Source organism: Neofelis nebulosa, chromosome 2, assembly GCF_028018385.1.
Source record: "Neofelis nebulosa isolate mNeoNeb1 chromosome 2, mNeoNeb1.pri, whole genome shotgun sequence".
NCBI lineage: Eukaryota > Metazoa > Chordata > Mammalia > Carnivora > Felidae > Neofelis > Neofelis nebulosa.
Genome location: NC_080783.1, coordinates 202,463,045 through 202,484,522, shown reverse-complemented (window position 1 = coordinate 202,484,522; position 21,478 = coordinate 202,463,045). Strand labels below are relative to the sequence as shown.

General features: G+C 52.8%; 1 protein-coding gene and 2 long non-coding RNA genes across 4 annotated transcripts in view; 1 reads left to right on the top strand and 2 right to left on the bottom strand.

The window, feature by feature from the left end:
• Positions 1-21,478, top strand: part of RPS6KA1 (ribosomal protein S6 kinase A1) — a 53,637-nt gene that overhangs the window by 4,670 nt on the left and 27,489 nt on the right. Inside the window, exons 1-2 of one of the 2 annotated variants that reach the window (XM_058718502.1) lie at positions 9,594-9,802; positions 15,972-16,016. In XM_058718502.1, the coding sequence (XP_058574485.1) occupies positions 9,740-9,802; positions 15,972-16,016 (108 nt within the window). In that variant the 5' untranslated portion in view covers positions 9,594-9,739. Of the gene's footprint in view, positions 1-9,593; positions 9,803-15,971; positions 16,017-21,478 lie in introns of those variants that run through there. The other variant, XM_058718503.1, reaches the window with a different exon arrangement.
• On the bottom strand, positions 3,075-9,465 carry LOC131505217 (uncharacterized). Its single transcript, XR_009258317.1, has 3 exons — positions 9,045-9,465; positions 5,875-5,996; positions 3,075-5,040 (listed from the first exon to the last, which is right to left on the bottom strand). It is a non-coding gene; the product is annotated as an uncharacterized LOC131505217 (long non-coding RNA).
• On the bottom strand, positions 17,700-20,865 carry LOC131505216 (uncharacterized). Its single transcript, XR_009258316.1, has 2 exons — positions 20,555-20,865; positions 17,700-18,684 (listed from the first exon to the last, which is right to left on the bottom strand). It is a non-coding gene; the product is annotated as an uncharacterized LOC131505216 (long non-coding RNA).

The window sequence follows — 21,478 nt, the reverse complement described above, 5'->3', positions numbered from 1 at the left end:
TTAAAGCTATGGCAAGTTATTGGAGTTATTCAGCAACCTGGGTGGACCAAACAGAGATGTAAAGCAGGGTTAAGAACGTGGGCTCTACGGTAAGAGATGTTCGTGTGCCAGTCCCACCATTTAATATCTGTGTGTCCTTGAACAAATCGTTTAGCCTCTCTGTGCCTCACTTTTCTTATCCGTAAGATGGGGAGGGTTATTGCACCGTTTTCACTCAATGGCGGTGAGGGTGAGATGAGCAAAGATGGGAATAGGGTAAAGTTAATGAGGAATCACCTTGGGTACAAACTTTAAGGGGGACACCAAAAAAAACTCAACAATTAAGAGACCCAACATTAAAAAAAATTGTTTTTAATGTTTTAAAAAAATTTTTTTAACGTTTATTTATTTTTGAGACAGAGAGAGACAGAGCATGAACGGGGGAAGGTCAGAGAGAGAGGGAGACACAGAATCTGAAACAGGCTCCAGGCTCTGAGCGGTCAGCCCAGAGCCCGACGCGGGGCTCGAACTCACGGACCGCGAGATCATGACCTGAGCCGAAGTCGGCTGCTCAACCGACTGAGCCACCCAGGCGCCCCTTTAATGTTTATTTTTGAGAGAAAGAGAGACAGAGCTCAAGTGGGGAAGGGGCAGAGAGAGAGGGAGACACAGAATTGGAAGTAGGCTCCAGGCTCTGGGCTGACAGCTCAGATGTGGGGCTCGAAATCACGAACCGTGAGATCATGACCTGAGCCAATGTCGGACACTCAACCAACTAAGCCACCCAGGCGCCCCATCCTGTCTTCATTTTTAAAATGAGATGGCACACAAGGAGAAAACCTATCCCACCGCCAGGCCCAGTGGTTCAAGGGTAAGAGACAGCAAGCATTTGACTTTGTTCACTGACATATGACCAGCACCTACAATGGTGCCTCACATGTGGTAGGATATTTGTTGAATCACACACACACACACACACACACACACACAAAGAAGGGGATGATACATGTCAAAGCTTAGAACAGGGCCTGGCACCAAGTAGGTGCTCAGTAAAATAATAATGATGATTATGGTTGAGAAGATAATGTCATTGTCTGTGGGTCTTGTCCTGTCTTCAGGTCAGTGGTAAAGCTCATGTATCTGACAGCCAGAATGGATCATTTTTTAACCCCAACATGACAGAATTATCTTCAATAGTAATCATGAAATAAAACAAATAATAGGGGCGCCTGGGTGGCTCAGTCAGTTAAGCATCCGACTTCAGCTCAGGATATGATCTCCCAGTTCATGGGTTTGAGCCCTGCTTCAGGCTCTGTGCTGACAGTTCAGAGCCTGGAGCCTGCTTCCACTTTTGTGTCTCCTTCTCCCTCTCTGCCCCTTCCCCACTCGAGCTCTGTCTCTCTCTCTCTCTCTCTCTCTCTCTCTCTCTCTCTCAAAAATAAATAAAACATGAAGAAAAATTAAAACAAAACAAACAATAATGACCAGAAAAGAAACACAGTAAAAATTTCCTTTTATGGACTTCATATTACACACTCAGACTGATGAAGACTTAAAAAAAAATAAATAAAAAATTACAACACAAAAGAGAAAAAAAGTAACGGACCAATAGTTTTTAGGTACAGAAAGCTTTTTTGTTTTTTACAAAAAGGAACACGCACACACAGTGCCCATGAAGTGCCTCCACAGGAGGCAGCCGGGCAGGGTTCAGAGGAGGATTTGCACAGAGTGAGAGAATTGTGGTCACTCGAGTGTCGTTCCTTTGTTTTTGCAATCACTATACCACCACTGTTGGGTTCACATCTGCTGTTTGCACACAGGGATGTGGGGCTCCTGAGGTGAGCCCCAGTGACTCTGACCTGCTATGAATTTGCCAATGGAAGGCATATGTTGGGGCCCAGTTGTGTAGTTGGGAGCTCTCCAACTTAGCCTTCACGTAATATAGATGATTTCTCAAAGATGAGGTAACGGAAATGTACTAATCTGAAGCCTACATATATATTATACTCTTAAAACTCGTAATAAGGGGCGCCTGGGTGGCTCAGTCGGTTGGGCGTCCGACTTCGGCTCAGGTCACGATCTCGCGGTCCGTGGGTTCGAGCCCCGCGTTGGGCTCTGGGCTGATGGCTCGGAGCCTGGAGCCTGCTTCCGATTCTGTGTCTCCCTCTCTCTCTGACCTTCCCCCGTTCATGCTCTGTCTCTCTCTGTCTCAAAAATAAATAAAAAACATTAAAAAAAAAACTCATAATAAGCACAGCAATTATTTAGAACTTAGACTGACAGAAAGATCTCTTCAGGAGGGAGGATTTTATCACCAACGTTGTGTAGAGTTGCCAAGGCATGGTGATAGCAATAAAAAGCAGACCTACCCGGTTTCATTAATGTTTTTAAATTCTTCACAGACAATGCACGCCTTATTTCTTGCACATGGAAGATTCGCCACCACCCTTACCTGATTCACCTCAGCCCCAGGCCACCAGTTTTCCATGTCTCGCTAAGACAGTCCCAAAGGCCCTTGCAAAGCTGACACTCCGCTACTTTCTAATTCTGGACCTGCAAGCTATTTCAAGCTGTGTGACCCTGGGTAATTCAGGTAATTTCTCTAAGTCTCAGTTTCCTCCTCTGTGAAATGGGAATAACCCCAACCTGTGACTTATCCCTGTAAGAGCTCCATGAGGGAGGGTGGAAGAAGCCTTTTTATAAAAAGGGAGGCACTGCACATAGGTGGCAGGTGGACCCGTGGCAGGCCTTGATGACAAAGGCAATGACGTTCCTCTGAAGTTATGCAGAAGTCATTCTTACATGGAGGATCTGAGCGAGGGGAAGGGGATCCAGTGGGTGCTGAACTTCGCAAATCATTGAGCGTGACTTTTTCCTTTTAGGAAAAGGCTCGCTCCTCTTGGTCCAGCAGCAGAGAGCTGATCACAATGACCCCAGCTCCTCTGTGCCTGTCATGTAACCCAGCTGGATGGAGCATTTCCCTTCAGGGGGTAGGTGGCTGAGGAAAAAGCAGAGTACGAGGAAATTCTTATGCCAGCTGGCTCTTCTCTTCAGAAGCATCCCCAAATTAGCTTACCTGCTTGTTTAACTGTCTCCCCCAAGAGAATGCAAGTTCCTAGAGCAGGGCTTGACAAACCTTTTTCCTAAAGAGCCAGCTAGTAAACATTTTAGGCTTTCCAAGCCATATGGTCTGTGTTGCAACCACTCGACTCTGTTGTTGTAGTGCAAAGCAGGCCTAGATGGCGTAAATGGAGCATGGCTGTGTGCCAATAAAACTTTATTTGTGGATCCTGAAATTTGAATTTCATATAATTCTCACATGTCATGAAATATTCTTCTCTTGAATTTTTTCAATCATTTAAAGATGTAAAAACCATTCTTAGCTCGCGGGCATGCAAAAGTACTAGATCAGGGGTGCCTGCATGGCTGAGTTGGTTGAGCACCCGACTCTTGGTTTCGGCTCAGGTCATGATCTCAAGGTGTGTGAGTTCTAGCCCCGCATCGGGCTCTGTGCTGACAGTGCGGAGCCTGCTTGGGATTCTTTCTCTCTTCCTCTCTCTCTGCCCTTCCTGCATGCATGCTCGCGCTCTCTCTCTCAAAATAAATAATAACACGTCAAAAAAAAGTAGGTCAGACTTGGCCCATGGGCCCTAATTCACCCACCCCTATCCTAGAGGGCAGACACCCTCTCTGTCTATTCCTTTGCTGTATCCCCAGTGCCTGCCACATAGCTGGTGCCCGATAAGTACCTACTGATGACCACTGCTTCCTCTTCTGTCCCTCGACCTCCGAGTCCTTTTCCACACTCTCTAACAGACAGGAACAAGCTTCTGCATCCCCCCTAGACTCCAGGTCAGTGGAGGAGACTACTGGCCAATTCTCCAGCAGCCTTGGGGCTGTCCCATCTGCAGGCGCTTGTCCCTCCTCTTCCTTTCTGACCACTACATCTTTAGCCTCATTCTTTACCAGCCTTGTGATCACAGTCATGCGACTTCCTTTAAACTGAAGTCTCTTCTCACACCAACAGAGAGTCCACCCAGTGTGAATCCTCCAAGTCCGAGTCTCCTGCCCTCCCCTCCTTTGCCCAGGGCAAGAATTAGGGGGCAAGAGAGATGGGCTAGTTTCTATTGAGCACCTTCCTGTGCCAAGCACCACACAGATCTTTATTGCCCGATGTAACTTAATACTCACAGCCACCCCTTTTACAGATGCGGAAATTGAGGCTATAGGGGTTAACTAAATGCTCAGAGTTACATAGCTAGGAGGTGGGAGAGCTGGGATTAGAGCCCAGGTTGGTGTGGCTCCATTCAAAAGTATATTTTGAGGGCTTGCAATATGCCAGATGTATCCAGGGATACAGCAGTAGACAACGCAGACAAGTCCTGCCTCATGGAGCTTTATTCTACTGGGAGAAACAATAACACAGGTAATAGGCAATATGATTGTTGGTAGAGGCATGCCATTAAGCAAGGATAGCATAGGTGATGCCACTGATGGGGAGCTAGTTTAGATAGGGCCAGTTCTCTCTGGAGAGGTGACATTTGAGCGGAGGTGTGAGTGTAGTGAGGGAGCGAACTCTGAGAGCTGGAAAAAGAACATTCCATGTGGAGGGGATGGCAGGAACAAAAGCCTGAGATGGGAGCTACCTGGCATGTCAGTGAGCAGTCAGGATGCCTGGTGGCAGGAAGGCAGTGAGCAAATGGTAGGAGAGGAGATGCCCGAGGGAGCAGGGGGCTGGGTCCTGGGGGGCCCAGCGATCTTTGGGTTTTGTTCAAAATGTGATTGGGGAGCCACAGGAGCGTTTCAAGCAGGGGAGTGATGCCACCCCCGTCCCCCAGACCTGGATGAGGGAGACTAGAGACTCCACCCCCTCACCTGTTCACCACTACCCACTGCCTGTGCCCCGTCCACCCCTAGGCCCCCTTCTGGGCTTACAGTGTAGTGAAGTGATCAAGAGCACTGGCTTTGAGTCTGAGCACTGGGTTCCCAGACCCGCTGCAATACTTACCAGCTATCTGACCACCGGCAATCCTGTCCCTCTGCGAGTCTCAGTTTTCTCATCTGGAAAATAGGGATAATAATTTCTATCTCTCGGTGGTGTTGGGATGACTGCGTGAGCTCTCGTCCATAAAACAGCTCCAGGCAGGCCATACTGTACTCTTTCAATAAGCCCTCATGGCTGGTGATTATTATTTAAATTCTTAGCCAAGCTCTGGCCTTTTGTAATCACTTGTTAAAGACAACTACCATTATGATTATCCCTCTCATTGTGTTCCACCTGCTGCCAGGAGACACGTATGCCAAGACCCTCCTCTACTGAAAGGCTAAGAAAGAATATGGACAGACTGTCCTCCTGCGGCATTGCCCTGTGCTCTGCTCTTGAACATTGGAGCAAACACATGCTATATGTGCAAGGGTGCATTCGAAAGACCCAAAACCCAGTCCTCAGCCCCTGTAGTTCACCCCCCTGCTCCATGCCAGAAAAATCTCTTCAACAGGATACAGAATAATAACCTCACTTGTGTCCAGCAAAGCCCTCTCATGAGTCATTCATTTAACAAACACCTCAAGTGACCGCCCAGAACAGCCTGTTCTAACCCCATTATTATTAATAATAATAATAATAGCTAGCATTTATCCACTACTCAGAGTGCAGCATTTCAGAGCATGGGGTTGCATTGCCTGGGTCTGAGTCCTGCATTTACCGTTTCATACCTAGATGATTCCAGAGTATCACTTAGCCTCTCAAAGTACCTACTATGTGCCACATAGTGTGCCAGGTGCCAGGAAGACCATGAAGAACCAAGAAAACGTGACTCCTGCCCTCTCAGAGCTTACTAACCAAAGAGCCAAGTGCTAAGCAAATAATCACAAAAACACATGTAAAGGTACAACCTTGAGAAGTATCCATTGCTATGAGTGTGTGTAACAGGAAGCTAAAGGAAGATGTCCTGGAGGAAGCGATTGTGGAGACAAGCTGGTCTGAAGAAGAGCAAGGAGCAGCATGTTCCAAGGCCCTGTGGCAAGAGAACTGAAGGAAAGTCAGTGTGGTTGGAGTCTAGAGGGAAACAGTGACAACTGTGAGCCGAGGCTGTAGCAGGATCACCGCCTTGTAGGTGCTGGTTAGATCTCCATAGCTCTGTGCTGAGTGACTGCTTCACTAGAACGTAGATAGGCAAGCCGACCTGCCCAAGCTGCCCAGGCAGGGCCCGGGTGTCTTCCGGGCTTCCCTTTTCCAGAATGACCCACCACTGCCTTTCCAATACCCTTGGGAGAGGGACACAGGAAGTGAAACTTATTCACAGAAAAGCACGATCACTACTCAGTCCTCAAGTGGAGATGATGTACTTGATAGGGAATCCTTTCCTATAAGAAGGGAAAGGAAGAGGGCCAGGGGTCCCGGGAAAGGGGCAGACAGAAGACAAAATGACTCCTGCTTTCCCCTCACCTCCTCTACCCCTGCCCATCTACTCCATCTCCCTCACCCAGTCTTTTGCCCTAATGCTCTGGGTCTCAGTGTCTCTTCCCAGCTTGCGGTCAGATATTTGGCACCTGTGTGTCATCTGTTCTGTACCCTGAGTAGGACTACTAGCTGTAGCAAATCAAAATACGGGACGCTCAGTTAAATTTGAATTTCAGATAAACAGCAACAATTTTTTAGTCTAGGTAAGTCCACATTTTACAATGTTAGCCCAGAGCAGCAGGTCCTGGGGCATTGCAAACTGGTTCCAGGCAACTGACCTGACACCTACACCGATGTTAATAATGGCTGCCATCCCCTGGTCCAAGCTGCCTCTGGTTTAGCCCCAGCCTTTTCTCATCGGGGAGGTAGAGAGTGAGTGAACAAGAGAACAAAGTCTGGGCCCACGCTGCCAGAGTTGTCTCTCAGCTCTGCCATTTTCTAGCTATGCAACCTCAGAGAGACCCCTTCTCCGGGTCTGAGATGCTTAACTTCTGTCCTCAGTTTCCTCATCTGTACACTGGAGACAGTAACAGCACCTACCTCATAATGTTGTTGTGAGGATTAAATGAGTTTAGACAGGGGGCACCTGGGTGGCTCAGTCGGTTAAGTGGCCGACTTCGGCTCAGGTCATGATCTCACGGTCCGTGAGTTCGACCCCCGCGTCGGGTTCTGTGCTGACAGCTCAGAGCCCGGAGCCTGTTTCAGATTCTGTGTCTCCCTCTCTCTGACCCTCCCCTGTTCATGCTCTGTCTCTCCCTGTCTCAAAAATAAATAAAATGTTAAAAAAAAATTTTTTTTTTTAAATAAATGAGTTTAGACAGGTAAAGTGCTTAGAACAGTGCCTGGTCCATAGTAAGAGGTTCATGTTAGCTGTGATAATCTATTTAATCACACCAGACTGAATGTAAAATCCACGAGAACGGGGACTTTGTTTTGTTCATTGCTATATCCTCAGCATCTAGAAGCAGTCCTGGTATACAATATATGCTCAGGAAGAGGGCCTGGCATGTAATGTATGGCCATACATATTTATTGAATTAAAATGAATGTAGTCCTCAGCATATACCTGAAAGATTTGCATTATAATTCTTTCACAGATAAGGAAACTGTGGTTTAGAGACATAAAGTGAGTTGGTTTCCCAATGTTAAGCAGGTGATAGGGCTAGGATTCAAATCAAGATCTGTTGGGTTCTGGAGCAACTGGCTGGCTCAGTCTGTAGAACGTGAGCCTTGATCTCCGGGTCATGAGTGCGAGCCCCATGTTGGGTGTGGGGCTACTTCAAAACAAATTTGTTGGGTTCCATAGTCTTTTCCACTGAAAACTCAATTGACTTGCTACCCTGGGAAAGTCATGGAATAAGGGGAACATCTGGATTTAGGAGAAATCCTCATACACTTTGATTTTTTTTTAAGTTTACTTATTTTAGAGAGAGCGAGCGACCACGGGGGAGGGGCAGACAGAGGGGGAGACACCCCTCACTGCCAGCGAGAGCCTGACTTGGGGCTCCATCTCACCAACCCAGAGATCAGGACCTGAGCCGAAATTGAGTTGGACGCTTAACCAACTGAGCCACCCAGCACCCCAAGAACAGATCAGGACTTTAAAAATACCAGAGTGTAGAGGTGCCTGGGTGGCTCAGTTGGTTAAGCGTCAAACTCTTGATTTGGGCTCAGGTCATGATCTCTCGGTCATGGGATCGAGCCCCATCTTGGACTCAGCACAGAGCTCGGAGCCTGCTTGCTATTCTCTCTCCCTCTCTCTCTTTCAAAAAAAGAAAAAAATTCCTAATCTGCCTAATCTGTTCTTTTTTTTTATTTAAAAAAATTCTTTTTAAACGTTTATTTATTTTTGAGACAGAGAGAGACAGAGCATGAACAGGGGAGGGGCAGAGAGAGAGGGAGACACAGAATCCGAAACAGGCTCCAGGCTCTGAGCGGTCAGCACAGAGCCTGACGCGGGGCTCGAACTCACGGACCGTGAGATCATGACCTGAGCCGAAGTCAAACGCTCAACCGACCGAGCCACCCAGGCGCCCCTGCCTAATCTGTTCTTGACCAGTGGTGTGACCTTGGGTAAATCACCTCATCTTTGGGAGGCTGTTTTATGGTTTGTAAACTAGGTGGTGGTGACAATTCAAAGAAATCACAGGTCGATAGAGCTGGTTCACAGGTTTTGGATAAACAATCATTTCCATCCCCCTGCCTTAGAAGAGCTTTGCAAAGAACTGGCCATTCTTCCCCACCCATGAAACCTGCAAGCCCATCCCTCCACGGCCCCACCTGTGAATAAATCTCACCACACCTGGACCCCTAACAGCTCTTTAGGTGGAGGCTGAATCTCTCCAAGAGGAATCCTTCTCCCTGGCCTTTTACTCCAGGTGCAGCCCAAGTGTCTGTCAACCCTGGGAGTCTGGTCCCTGCCCTCCTCAGAGTGGGCACAAACACAAATTAACGCGGAGCTGGGCCTGAAGCTGGAGAGATTCTGGGGAGAGATGGCTTGAAAGAGGCCCCCTCAAGCACAGATTACAAAAAATGCGTATTAAGAAATCACCCCGGGGAGGCTGTGGGTACTGATGGTGGCAACAGAAGAATAGGAACCTACCTGGAGCTGGGGCGCTAAGATCCCCAGGGCATCCAGTGTTGGCTTCCGTGTAGGGGGATCTCTAGGGCCTCATGAGGTGAGGGCCTGAGGAGAGTGGGGCCCGGGCTCTTTTCAAGCCTCTGCCTGGGTCAGGCCCGGGGACATTGTGTGTGAATGAGTGCGTGGTGGGGGGGGGGGGGGGGGGCGGGGGATGACGGCTAGGGGAACAGGGGGTTTCTCTCCCTCAGGAGGGAGAAGGAATATCTGGGGCATGATCCCAAACTAACAGATGAGGGGAAACAGATGACCCTGGCGTGGTCCGTAAGGAAGGACAAGGTTTGGGAGGGAGGAGTCAGGAAGGCCTCTTCTAAGGCGTAGCAGAGCACCGGCCAGGGGCTCGCGGTAGAGGCGGGGCCAACGCTCCCGCGCGCCGGGGGCGGGGGTCCGCTCCGGGAAAGCCGCGCCGCGGGGGCTGGGGCGGGGCTTCGGCGGCCCCGCCCCTCGCGCAGGTAGCCAATGGGCGCGGCGGTGCCGGGTGACGGAGGGAGCCGAAGTGCTAGTGCCGCGGCGGCAGCGGCGGCGGGCGGCCCTGCCCGAGCGTGAGGGTCTCGCCGGGGGGGCGGGGGGCGCGAGGGCGCAGAGCCAGGGACCCTGGGACCCGGGAGGCGGTGCGGCCCGGGCCGCGGGAGGAGCGCGGGCGGCCCGGCGGCGGCGCGATGCCGCTCGCCCAGCTCAAGGAGCCCTGGCCGCTCATGGAGCTGGTGCCGCTGGACCCGGAGGTGAGTGAGCGGGGCGGAGGATGGGCGCCGGCGGGCGGCCGGCGAGCCTGGGTCCCCACAGGGGCGGGGCGGCTTGCGGAGCCGCTGCAGCCTGGCGGGCGCCCGCGAGGGCGCGAGTGCACTCCGATCACTTGCCTTCTCCTCGGCTCCACCCGCCCCCTCCATATCGCGCGCGCGCGTGTCTGTGTGTGTGTGTGTGTGCGTGTGTGTGTGCGAGGGACAGTTCCTCCAAGCGCCCAGGACCCCTTTAGCCTGGAGAGAAGATCCCGCGGGGCCGTGAGATCTGCCCACCTCACCCCACACACCTAGGACCCGTACCGGGAACTGTCGGAGCTTCCACTATCAGAGCAAATGGGCAGGGCTGAGGTGCCAGATGTCTGGGATTCTCCAAGAGAAGAGGGTCATGGGAACCCCACTTCTCCTTGACGTCTCCCAGTGTCCTACCCCAAGAGCTCCCGCGTCTCCGCTGCTGACCCTAGCAGGATTACCCCTCTTGACTCTTGGCAGTTGTGGAATGTGGGGTGACACCGCCCGTCTAGGGCTGAAACTTGGTTTTCTTTGCCCCGAGGCTAGGGCCAGAGGACACCTGTATCCCCTACCCCAGGCTGTGAAGAGAGTGGGGAAAACCCCTTAGACCTTGTGAAGATTATTCCTGGAGTCAGGGAGGACCTCAGTGCCTGCCTCCTTTCTTGGGAGCCCTTGCTTAGGAAGGGCTGGGCCCCTGGGGCATTTGGCCTCTATCACCTAACCTCTACCAGAAGCAGCTCCTGCCCTCCTCTGAGGATTCTGTGGTGCCAGGCCCTGGGATGCAGAAGGCCAGTGCTTCCTGTGCCCATTGACCCTCAGGGTCAAGGTCAAGACCCTGAACCAGCAGATTGAGAAAACTTTCCCCTCAGCCTCATGCTGGGAAGGAGGCAGGCGACACTCCTTTTCCAGAGGGGATGTGGGGGGTATACTGGGAGGGTGTGAAGACCTCAGTGAGCCCAGGAGCCAAGGTGATTTTCTCCTGGCTTTGGTCCCTAGCCCCTGCCTAGCTCCACTCCTCTGCCTTCTCTTACCTAGGGCAACCACCAGGTACCCTGCCTCTCAGGGCCACAGGTTGTGATCAGACTGAGGACCCCAGGTCCCCAGCACCCCAGGTGTGCTACCCCTTTAAAGTGACGGTCATGGCTGACACTGGCTATTGGAGGGTGGGCGCGGCAGGATTAGGTAACCAACCTGAAGGTGCAATTTGGAGTAAATTGCTCTGGGATCCCTGCCATGGGGTTTTTACAGGCCCTGCACGACTCTCGGAGGTTCTCTCGCTGACTCACCCTCTGAGGTGAGGAACACTGCCCTCTGCAGTACCCCCCCCCCCTGCAGCCTTGGGGTATAAGGGCCAGGTTGGGGGGGGGGGGGGGCGCTCCGAGGTGGATTCCTTTGCCCTGGCATGCCCCTGAGACTTAGGCCTCCCTAGAGGAAGGTAGGCCGGGAAGGACTTAACCCAAGGACTTACCTTGGGTTATACTAGTAGGAAGACAGACACCCAGGAGCTTGATTCCCAGCGCAGGGCACTACTTCCTGCTTCCCTTTGGGGAATCCCGGGGCAGGGGCCAGCTTAACCAGGATTAAACAGGAAACTCAACTCAGTTTTGAGTACTACTGCACCTGAGCTCTGTGAGAGGCAAAGCCTGGTTTGCTTCCTAGGATTGGGGGGGGGGGGGTGCGGGGGCGGTCATGATTTCTCAGAGTTTCACCTTGGGAAGACTGTGAGACCCTCAGTCGGTCCTTAGCTTCTCTGCACCTCTGTTCCTCCAGTGGCCAGGGCTGGGTTCTAGCTTCATGCTTCCTGGGCCTGAGAGGTGCAGAGCCCTGGGCGCTGCTGCCTCTTCTCCCCCTCCCCCACTCCATGGAAGTGCCAGGCGACTGGGTGTTATTGTTTGGGTAATAGGAGCCATGGGGCAGCCAGGGCACCGGTTGGACTGTTCTCACTGGAGAACAGGGCCTCGCTGTTCTTAGCCAGGTGACATGTAAGCGATATAGTAGCCTGACCTACAGGTACAGACGCTGCCACCAGCTCCCGGCCAGGAATGAGGCAGGCAAGGGGCCGGTGGGGGCATTTGGCCGAGGCTTGGGATCTAGACTGCCCTGTCCTCCCCATGACGCTGCCGAAAATGGGCTGCTGGGAGGCAGGGCCTGGCCCAGGTGGAAGTGTGGGTGAGGATTCTGCCTGGGCCTTCCCTGGCCCTGCTGAAAGCAGTAACCTTGTGTTTAGGCGCAGCCCTGCTGTGCACAGAGCTTCCGTGTGTGCCACCTACCCTGCTTCACTTATGTCACCTCATTAAAATAAAATAATTCTTGAAACAACTTCTCAAAGTAGGGATTATTGCCGGGCCTGGCTGGCTCAGTCAGTAGAGCACGCGACTCTTGATCTCAGGGTTGTGAGTTCAACCCTGTTCAAGCCTCGTGTTAGGTGAAGAGCCTCTTAAAAAAAAAAAAAAAAGGGATTATTACCCCCGTTTTCATATGGAACAGCTAAACTCGGAGAAGAACTTGCCTGTGAATTAATGCAGAGACAGACTGGGAACCCAGATCTCTCACTGTCTTCCACCAAGTTTTTTTGGGTGGGGGTGGAGGTGGGGGTGGCAAAGTTGGGGAAGGGCTGGGATCACACTGGCCCAGGTGGAAGGTACTCCAGGAGAGGCTCCGGATGTTGGCAGACTCTCCATGTCCCGCAGGGCCTCTGTCCAGCCTTTTCAGAGGGCTGGTGGTGTCAGCCAGCCCTGGCACCTGGCCCCCAGCCTCCAGCAGCGTGCAGGGCTGCCAGTGCTGGGCTCTGAACCCAGCTCCTGGGGCTGCTTCCTGCCTGTGGGGAACGTGCTGTCTTTGTCCATCTGCTGCCCGGCCTCTCCAGACGCTGCCCTGGGCCCCTCTTCTCAAGGCAGAGCTGCTTGGGTGGGAAGGAAGGATGCCTTTTGGAATCCATCTCTGAGTTCTGGGGAGGGGGCACAGTGGTCTGGGGGCCTTAGAGCACGCCTATGAGCAGTGCTCTCTGAGGAAGAGCAGGGAGAGTGGGAGAGGTCAGAGAACCCTTCCTATACCAGATGTTTTAGACAAGGTCTTTCATTAGTATACTGCAAGGTCAAGATCATTGTCCCCTTTCATTCACTTACTCATTCATTCAGCAAATATTTATTGAGTACTGTCACGTGACAAGTTCTATGCTAAGCAACAGTGCAGCTGTGAACAAGACAGACCTGGCTTCGTAATACAGATGAGAAAACTGAGGGTCAGAGAAGTGATATGACAGACCCAAGGTCAGAGTGTGTGGCTGGCAGAGCTGGGATTAGCAGTATGTCTTCGTTGCTGCAGAACTGTGTTCTCTCCACCGTCTGTGCAGTAGTAAGGCCAGAGAGGCACTTGGACCCTGCCTTCTCAGGACCCTGGCTCTGGGGGGGGATACTCACCTGTGGTCTCTTTGCACTCCCAGTCCTTTCTCCAGGGCTGCCTATCCCCTTCTAGAAGACTTGTGCATCAGCTGTTACAGGCGTGGGGTTCCATGAGGATGACACCCAGGCCAGAGACCCTGGGGCTGGAGGCAGCCAAACAGGGCCTGTGTGGTTCCTTGAATCATGCAGGATACTGCTCAGTAAGCCCACACTTCTGGGTACATCCATGACCTCATCACACCCCTCATTGGGGATTTAGGCTTGCAGCCATGTGACTTTGGGTTATGGCCCCATGTCTGTCACATGCTAGCCGAGGGACCTCATGTAAGTCCCTTAACTCTCTGAGCTTCATCTGAAAAATAGGAGTAATAGACCCTGCTCTGGCCTTCTTGCTCTCTTTACTGAGCCGAGCTTTCATTTGACAAACCATGCTCAGGACCCTGAGCTGGGTGCTAGGGAGGTAATGATGGATAAGCTATGCTTCTTCCTGAGTTAACCTATGGCTTGCTCGGTGCTGTGGGGCCCAGAGGAGGGAGGAAAGGACTTGAGGCTTTGTGAACAGAGAAGAGGACATTGGAAGTGTCCAGGAATTTGCCAAAGGGACAAGACAGGAAGGGTTTTCTTGGTATTAGGAGTCACCATGAAGATAGCTTGGGGATATGAAACAAGCTGGTCTTCTGAAGGTCCCAGGTCATTCAGTTAAGCTCAAGAAGAGGGCCCAGTAATAATAATGGCTATTGTTTGTGAACCAGTTATGTGTCAGGTGTAGATATTTATAGGCATTATTTTGTTTGCTTCTTATAGCCACCCAGTGAGATACATTACTTTTATCCCCATTTCACAGATGAGGAAACTGAAGCCCTGAGAAATGAAATAACCTCAGGGTCATGCAGCAGTAGAAGCCAGAATTTGAACTCAGAAGGTCAGGTTCTAGAACCCACATACTAATCACCTGTGTTGAGCAGTTGGGATGATGGCCTTGGATGTCATGCCAAGAAGCTGGGTCTTTATTCTATAGACAGTGAGAAGTCATGGAAAGGTTTTGGGCCTGGTACACAGAAGGTTCTCAATAAGGAGTGAATCACCAAAAGAGTTGATTGCTCAAATGCAAGGGTCACAGTTGAGTTTTAGGAAGGATAGGGGTTTGGAATGGGGAAGGCAGGGGGCTGGTGTGCATGTAGGCTGTTGTGACCATCTGTGGATTCCACATTTCCATAATTGTGGAATTATGTCAAGAGTCTAGAATGCTGGGTGAAATGGAACTCAATATATAAATGTACCGTGCACCCCACCCCTCCTCCCTGGCCCTGATCAACCCAGCCCTCTCCCCAGGTCGCTGAGAAAGGACAGCATGTATATGTATGTGTGTGTGGAGGGGCCTGCAGAACAGTGGTCCCTGGGGAGGACTGGGGGCATTAAAGAGGCTCACGGGGGCAGGATGTCCTGGGAGCGGCAGGGAGGAGCTGCTCCAGGAGCAGGGAGATTATGTAATGGGCAGAGCACAGCTGTGCCTGCTTCTGCCAAGCAAAGCCACAGCTGCCCTGTGGACCCAGCCCCTGGCTCCAAAGTCCTGACCTGCCCTAGGCTGGGTCTTGCTACCGGTAGGAGCCTCTGTCTGCCTCACCACACTTCTGCTTGCCAAGAGGGGTGGGGACAGCTCCTTTCTGCTTCCCAAGGCCTGGTTACTCACCTCATATCACACAGGAAAGGGATGGGCTGGGTTTGGTGTACCCCTGAGGGCAAAGTCTAGGGGATGGAGAAAGCAGGACTACCTAGAGAATAGCCCATTGCCTGCCTCTCTACAGGTAGTTCCCCCGCTGGGGTGTGGGCTCCTTTTCAGCAGACCTTTTTTTTTTTTTTTTGAGCACCTCCTGGGTGTCAGAGACCAGATTTTGAATCCCCACTTACCAGTTATGAGACCTTAGGTGCCATCATACGCCCCTCTGAACCTCAGTTTCTTCTTCTGCCAAATGGGGCCGGGGCCTACCTCCCAGGTCATGAGGATTTAACGGTACCACAGGTGTGAGGCAGCGAGCCCAGGGCCTGGCATGTGGCAGGGTCTTAGAAGAGAGCAGCTGTTAGCACCAAGTCCTAATCTCTGTCCTCCCAGGACTCCCCGTTTATTAGAAAGGGCGAGCCTATGTGTAAATAGTCCCTGCAGCGTGACACATGGTACAGTGAAGGGACGCAGGGGCACAGTGGGGCAGCAGCAATTCTGCCTGGCAAAGACAGGGAAGGGGTCCCAGAGTGGGGCAAGGACAGGGTAGCCACCATCTCCAGGCTGGACTTTCCCAGACTTTGTCCCCTCACATCCCTGCAACAATTTTGGGAGGTGGGTATGACTATCCCCATGTTACAGGTCAGGGGACTGAGGCCTCTTGCTGTTGGTTGTTTGGTACAGAATCACACACTTTGTCTCCGGCAGAGCTGGGAGCCACACACGTCCTTTCCTTCTCACTGGGGGGAGGTGACATTTAAGCTCAGTCTTCAAAGATGAGGGGTTTGCTAGGCTGAGAGCACAAGGGAGGGAGGATTGGGAAATGCTGGTGAGGGACTGGCCCAGGAGGGCACTTTGATACCTATGCCCTTACAGTGAAAATGGAGATAGAGGGCCCCTGCCTACATGGCCTCCCTAGCTACTGGGGGCAGCCATGGGCATGGGTTCTGGCAGGGTCTGCTTTCGCTCTGTCCCACACTGGTAAGTCCTGGTAATGTTTCCCTATCTCCCTTTTCTTTTCCAGAATGGACAGACCTCGGGGGAAGAAGCTGGACTGCAGCCGTCCAAGGTGAGGACCAAGGCAGGCACCCTGAGCAAGGGACCATTTGCATGGCTTTGGAGGAGGAGGGAGGCCTGCCCAGCTCAGCCTTCCTCTCTGGTCCCACGGAATCCTCGAGGTGACCCTGTGCACAGAGATCACTTGTTCCAACCTTCCTATTTCTGTCTTTCTTTTTTTTTAAGACTTTATTTTTTTAAGTAATCTCACACCCACCGTGGGGCTTGAACTTACAATTTCAAGATTAAGAGTCACATGCTCTACCGACTGAGCCAGCCAGGTGCCCCTCAACCTTCCTATTTCTTAGGTGAGGGGACTGCGGCCCAGACAGGGTCAGGAGCAGAACCCAGGCTAGAACTCTGGCTTCTCATTACTCAGGCCACTTCCTTGGTTTATTCACTCACAGAAGTAAGGAAAGGGCTGAAGGGGTGATGGGAGAAGCTCAGATCAGCTGGGCTTTCATGCAGGCCCAGAATCATCTGGGTATATGGTGCTGGTGCATGAAGGAAGGGAATCTGGTGGCCTCTCATGTCTAACCAGGGCCCAGTGCCTGGCCTGTGGCCCATCGGCCATTTCTCTGGGTTCCCATCTCCCAGCCCTAGGCTGGTTCCCTCACCCCTACTATCTTTGCTTCCCTGGGCACCTCCCTTTAGCCCTTCAACCCCTGTTCCTGGTTTTGTGTGTTGACAAAAGCACCAGGGGCTGGGTGACAGTTGTGTGACCTTGGGTGGGTCCTTTGTGCTTTCTGGGCTGGGCTTTCTCATCTCTGTGCCCAGTTTTCAGGAGCTGTGAGTTTCCAGAACTACTGGCTGGGGTAGGGGTGCTTTGGAAGTTGCTTGGGCAGGACAGAGGATGGGTTCTGGCAGTAGAGCAGACCGTTCAAGTCCTGGTTCCACCCTCACCATTTGGCCAGAGGTCTTCTCCCTTCTGAGTCTCCATTTCCTGTGTAAATTTCCAATCTGTAAATTGGGGATAATGGTATCTACCTCACAAGAGTGATGGGAAGGACAGATGAGGTAGTAACTGCCTGGCACACTGACTTCAGCACCAGCAGTGTGAGCACTCAGCTTCAGTTCCCTCCAGTGGCCACACCCTCTACATCTGGGTTGGCCTGGGCACTACACCTGCCATAAACTTGACCTTTGAAATAGACTCAGGGCTGGTCCTGATGTTTGTCTTATCTCATCCTCCTAAGATAAGGGAGCTGAGCTTCCCAGGATAGGGCAAGGTAAGATCAGTAGGCTTCTTCCCCCTCCTCTGATGGTTACTGTGGCCACCTTGGCCACCAGAGGCCAGACCAAGTGGTAGGGGACTGGGTCCCTTGGTTTGCCTCGGCCCCACGTCTGGAGAATCTCCTCCCACAAAGTAGCGCTTGCTAGTTGCTTAGTAACAAAATGAAGGGGTTCAAAGAAGAACCAGGATGTTCAGATCTTGGGGCTTAAGTTCTGGGGGTTGCAGAAGAGCTTGCAGCTTTGGGGGAGCAGGGGGTAAGTACAGCTTCTCACCTCAGGAGCTAGAGGGACTTGTTGGGAAAGAGTGAGAGCTTACCCCGCCAGGTAACCTACATTTGATCCCAAGCCTATGACCCTTGCTCTCTGGCAGAAGACCCTGGGATGGGAAGAGAGACAAGGCTGGAGATGGATAGGCAAGGAGAGCTTTGAATGCCACTTTAAAGGATAGAAAGAGCTTAACCCATACCAGGAGCTTTGCATTTAGTTTTTACAACACCCCTGATACAGAAATTGTTACCGTCCCCATTTTACAGATGAGAAAATTGAGGCCCAAGGTCACATAGCTGGTGAGCAATGGAGTCAGGTCTTGCTTGACCACAGAGCTCACACTTCTCCCAGCCCAGAGAACGCTGCGTGCTGAAGAGGGGGCATATTGGATCCCTGTGATCCCAGGTTCCACCATTTCCAGGCATCTGCTTCATCTATCTTTTCTGTTGCCCCTAGAACCTCACAGTATCCCCATTGCCCACTTCTGGGCTCCACACACCAGGGGGCGCTCAGCCCGTGGTCAGGACCTCATCGCTTTGTGCAGTGGAATGAAGGGGCAGCAGGCCAGTTTATCCTTTGCTTCATCAGACTTTTGGTGCACCTTGCAGCAGCACTAGGGGACCCTGAAATGAGGTCAATACCCCCAGCCCCAGGGAGCTTGCAGACTTAGGGAGAGGGTGGAGACAGGAAAGCTGTATGGTGGGCACTGTGATGGGGAAGAACATGACTGTAGGCACAGAGAATCTCCATTCTGTGCCAGGCCCCATTTTGGGCACTTTCCAGGTACCCACATTTCTCCCGGTGACATGGTAAGATGAGCACGTCCTGGGGAGCCCAGCCAGGGGCATCTGCGCTCAGGGCTGAGCATGGACCACATGGATGGTCACTGCTGTGTGTGGCAGAGGAAGGAGAGTTGTGGTGGGCTGTAGGGCACCAGGCCACCTTCTCTGCAGAACTGGCACTTGGCTGGGCCTCAAAAAGCAGGATTCGGCAGCTCCAGAGAGAATTGGGCCTTCCAGGCAGAGAGGAGACAAGAAGAGGCACTTGGGAGTCAGGCGTTCTGAAGTCAGAATCCTGCCCCTCTTTCTTGTTTGCTGCAGAACTTGGGCAAGTGATTTGCCCTTCTGAGGGTCAGGTGCTTTTCCTGTAAGAGAAGAATAGGGTCCACCCCTCAGGGCCACCTGGAGGAGGGAATGTGACATGGCATAAATTAATCCCACAAAGTTTGGTGTGATTGTTTTTTTCCTTAAAGATTTTATTTTTAAGTAATCTCTACACCCAGTGTGGGGCTCTCACTCACAACCCCGAGATCAAGAGTTGCCCGCTGCACCAACTGAGCCAGCCAGGCCCCCCAAGTTTGGTGTAATGCGTGTTTATTTTATTTATTTTAGGCAGAAAGGGGGATTGGGGGTTTTGCAGCCATAGTATAGACAGCAGCCTAGGGCAAGAGCTCCCAGATCCCTTCCGCGCCCTTGCGCACCTGGTGCCCTCAGGCACACTGGGGCTCCACTCACCCTCCCTCCCTCCATGACAGTGGACCAGGCATCCCAGGCCCCCTCCCCCGGCTATCTCCGGAGCTGGACCCCTTTGAAGCGCCTGCAGGTCTATTTTGAGAGCTGAGCATTTCCCCCCTCCCCTCCTCTCTTCCTGTTTATGAAACCCTGATCCATCCCGGATCCCTCATGCTACCCTGGCCGGAGCACAAGCAGGATGTGACTGTGGACTTCGGGGAGCCTTGGAAGCCTCAGGTGTTGGGGGGGAACTTCCCTTGGACTGGCCAGGGTAAGCTAGCCCACCCTCCCAGGTCCTGGAACCACGTGGCTGGGCTGCGTCCCTTCGGACTGCCCAAGGGAACTCTGCAGCAGGAAGACTGCCCATCTTATCAAGGGAGAAGTCCTGTTTACAACATCCCTTTGTCTCTGTGGCCCGCTTTATTTGCAACAGCCTTCCGAGGGTTGAACATTTAGTTTTAACCTCTGCTTTACAGAGGGGGAGACTAAGGCTCAGACAGGGAAGTGAATTTGCCTGGTAGCACTCAGCTAATGAGTGGACAGTTCTTAACTTCCTACCCTGTACTCCTGGCCTCAGCCTCTTCATGCTGGTCCCTCTCTACATGGAGTGTCTTTTTTTCCTCTTTTCTGCCTGGCCAACTCCTGTTCATTCTCAGGGTTTAGCTGGACCGCCCTCTCTGTGGAAGGTACTTTGGGACCTCACCCTAGGCAGATAGTTACTGCCTCTGGGCACCTACAGCACCTCCACTGCAGCCTGAGAGTTGTGTTTTGTTATATATTTTCAAGAGCTGCCTGAGAACAAGGCTTGAGTCTGTGCCCCTCCTCTGATTGGCTTCCTGGCTTGGGGACCGAGCAGGAGCCCAGTATCTGTGAGCGATGCCCAAAGGGGAGATAGGCCCGCAGGGAGGGTGATAATGAAACGCTTGAGTGTAGGCTTCAGTCCCCCTTTCTAGCTATGGGGCCTTGGGCAAGTCACTTTCTGAGTCCAGTTTTCGCATCTCTGGAATGGGGTGACAGTATCTGCCTCGGAGCTAAGGCACAGGGCCTGGCAGAACCCATACCGGTAGAGGCTGAAGGAAAGGATGACCCTGGTGCAGTATTTGCTCAGTTTGTAAGGAGCACAGTTCTTGTCACTCATGCCAGGCCTGGCCCAGTGCAGCAAGGCCACCTGGGAACTGTGGCCCCCTCCTCACCTCCCCAGAGGCCTGCTAGGAGACATAGCCAGAGCTATCTGTCCTCCCAGAGGGGGTGGGCCTGGGAGGCCCTGCCTATACTGCCAGCCGGGGAAGGGGCTGTGGGTGTCCGTTACAGCCAGGATTGGCAGCTGGCCTCCAGCTGGTGGAGGGAGGCCTGGGGTGGGGACCCTAGGGACCAGGGATCAGGCCAGGGGGCTCTGGGCTTCTCTCCCAGCTGCCCTGTGGGAGGAAGTAGATAAGAGGAAGTATCTATAGGGGGGAATGGGGCAGGGACCAAGGGATGTGGTCTGGTGCCTGTCCTCCCCCACTCCTGCCACCAGAGGCCTCACAGCCCCAGCACATACCCTTCAGCGAAGGCAGCTCTGAGACTGTTTCCTTCCTGTTGCCCCTTCCTGTACCCTGCTGGCCACAGAGTCTTCCTTTGCTTCTGAGGGATTTGAGGGTTGGTGGGGGGCCCAGCTGGCTCTGGCCCAGAGCACTTTGGGGCTCCCAGGGCCGTCCCATCCTCCAGACCCCTGCCTGCAGAAGCTGGGTACAGCGAGCTGTCTGTCTAAGGAGACGTCTTTCACAACCCGCGGCAGGCCGTCATCAGGCTGTCGTTGGAGCCCCTTTGAGGACTGGAAGGGGAAGTCCGTGTGTACGTGGGAGCGTGTGTTTCCACATGTCTGTGGAAATGGTTTCCGATCATCAGCCTGTTTATATTTGTGGGCGTGCCAGTTCCTGTGGGTGTACTGGTGGGACTGGTGCGGCCAGGCCACGTGGAAGGGGGCTGGGCCTGGTCAACCCCTGCTCTACTGCTACCTGCTCCTTCTCTCAGACTTCTGTGAGGTCCTTGCTAGGCCCTTTTGCCCCCCCCCTCCACGCCCCCTCCACCCCCACCCCCCACCCCAGCCATCCCAGGGCCCTGGACTGGCGGGCTTCTGCAAGGCAGGGCTGGGGGCGGTGCTGCCTGTGCCGTGGGCTGCCATTTTGGGTGGGCCCAGCCATAGGAAGGTCACTATGGGGGGAAGAAGCTCCTGCACTCTGGGCTGGGGCATTCAGAGTCTGTGGCCTTGCCGACTTCTGCCGCACATTCTCTCAAAGGGATGTTTGCGGGTGCTGGGATGCCCAATGTGTCACTGCCTCATTGCTTTGTGACTTTTATCTGTGTTCTAGTCTCCCCTCCTTAGGATCAGAGGAGTCGAGGAAGGATTTATCCCTGGGCCCCCCCCGGAGTCATGGGCTTGGGGTCTACAATGTCCCCTCCTCAGCAGGGGAGCCTGACCCAT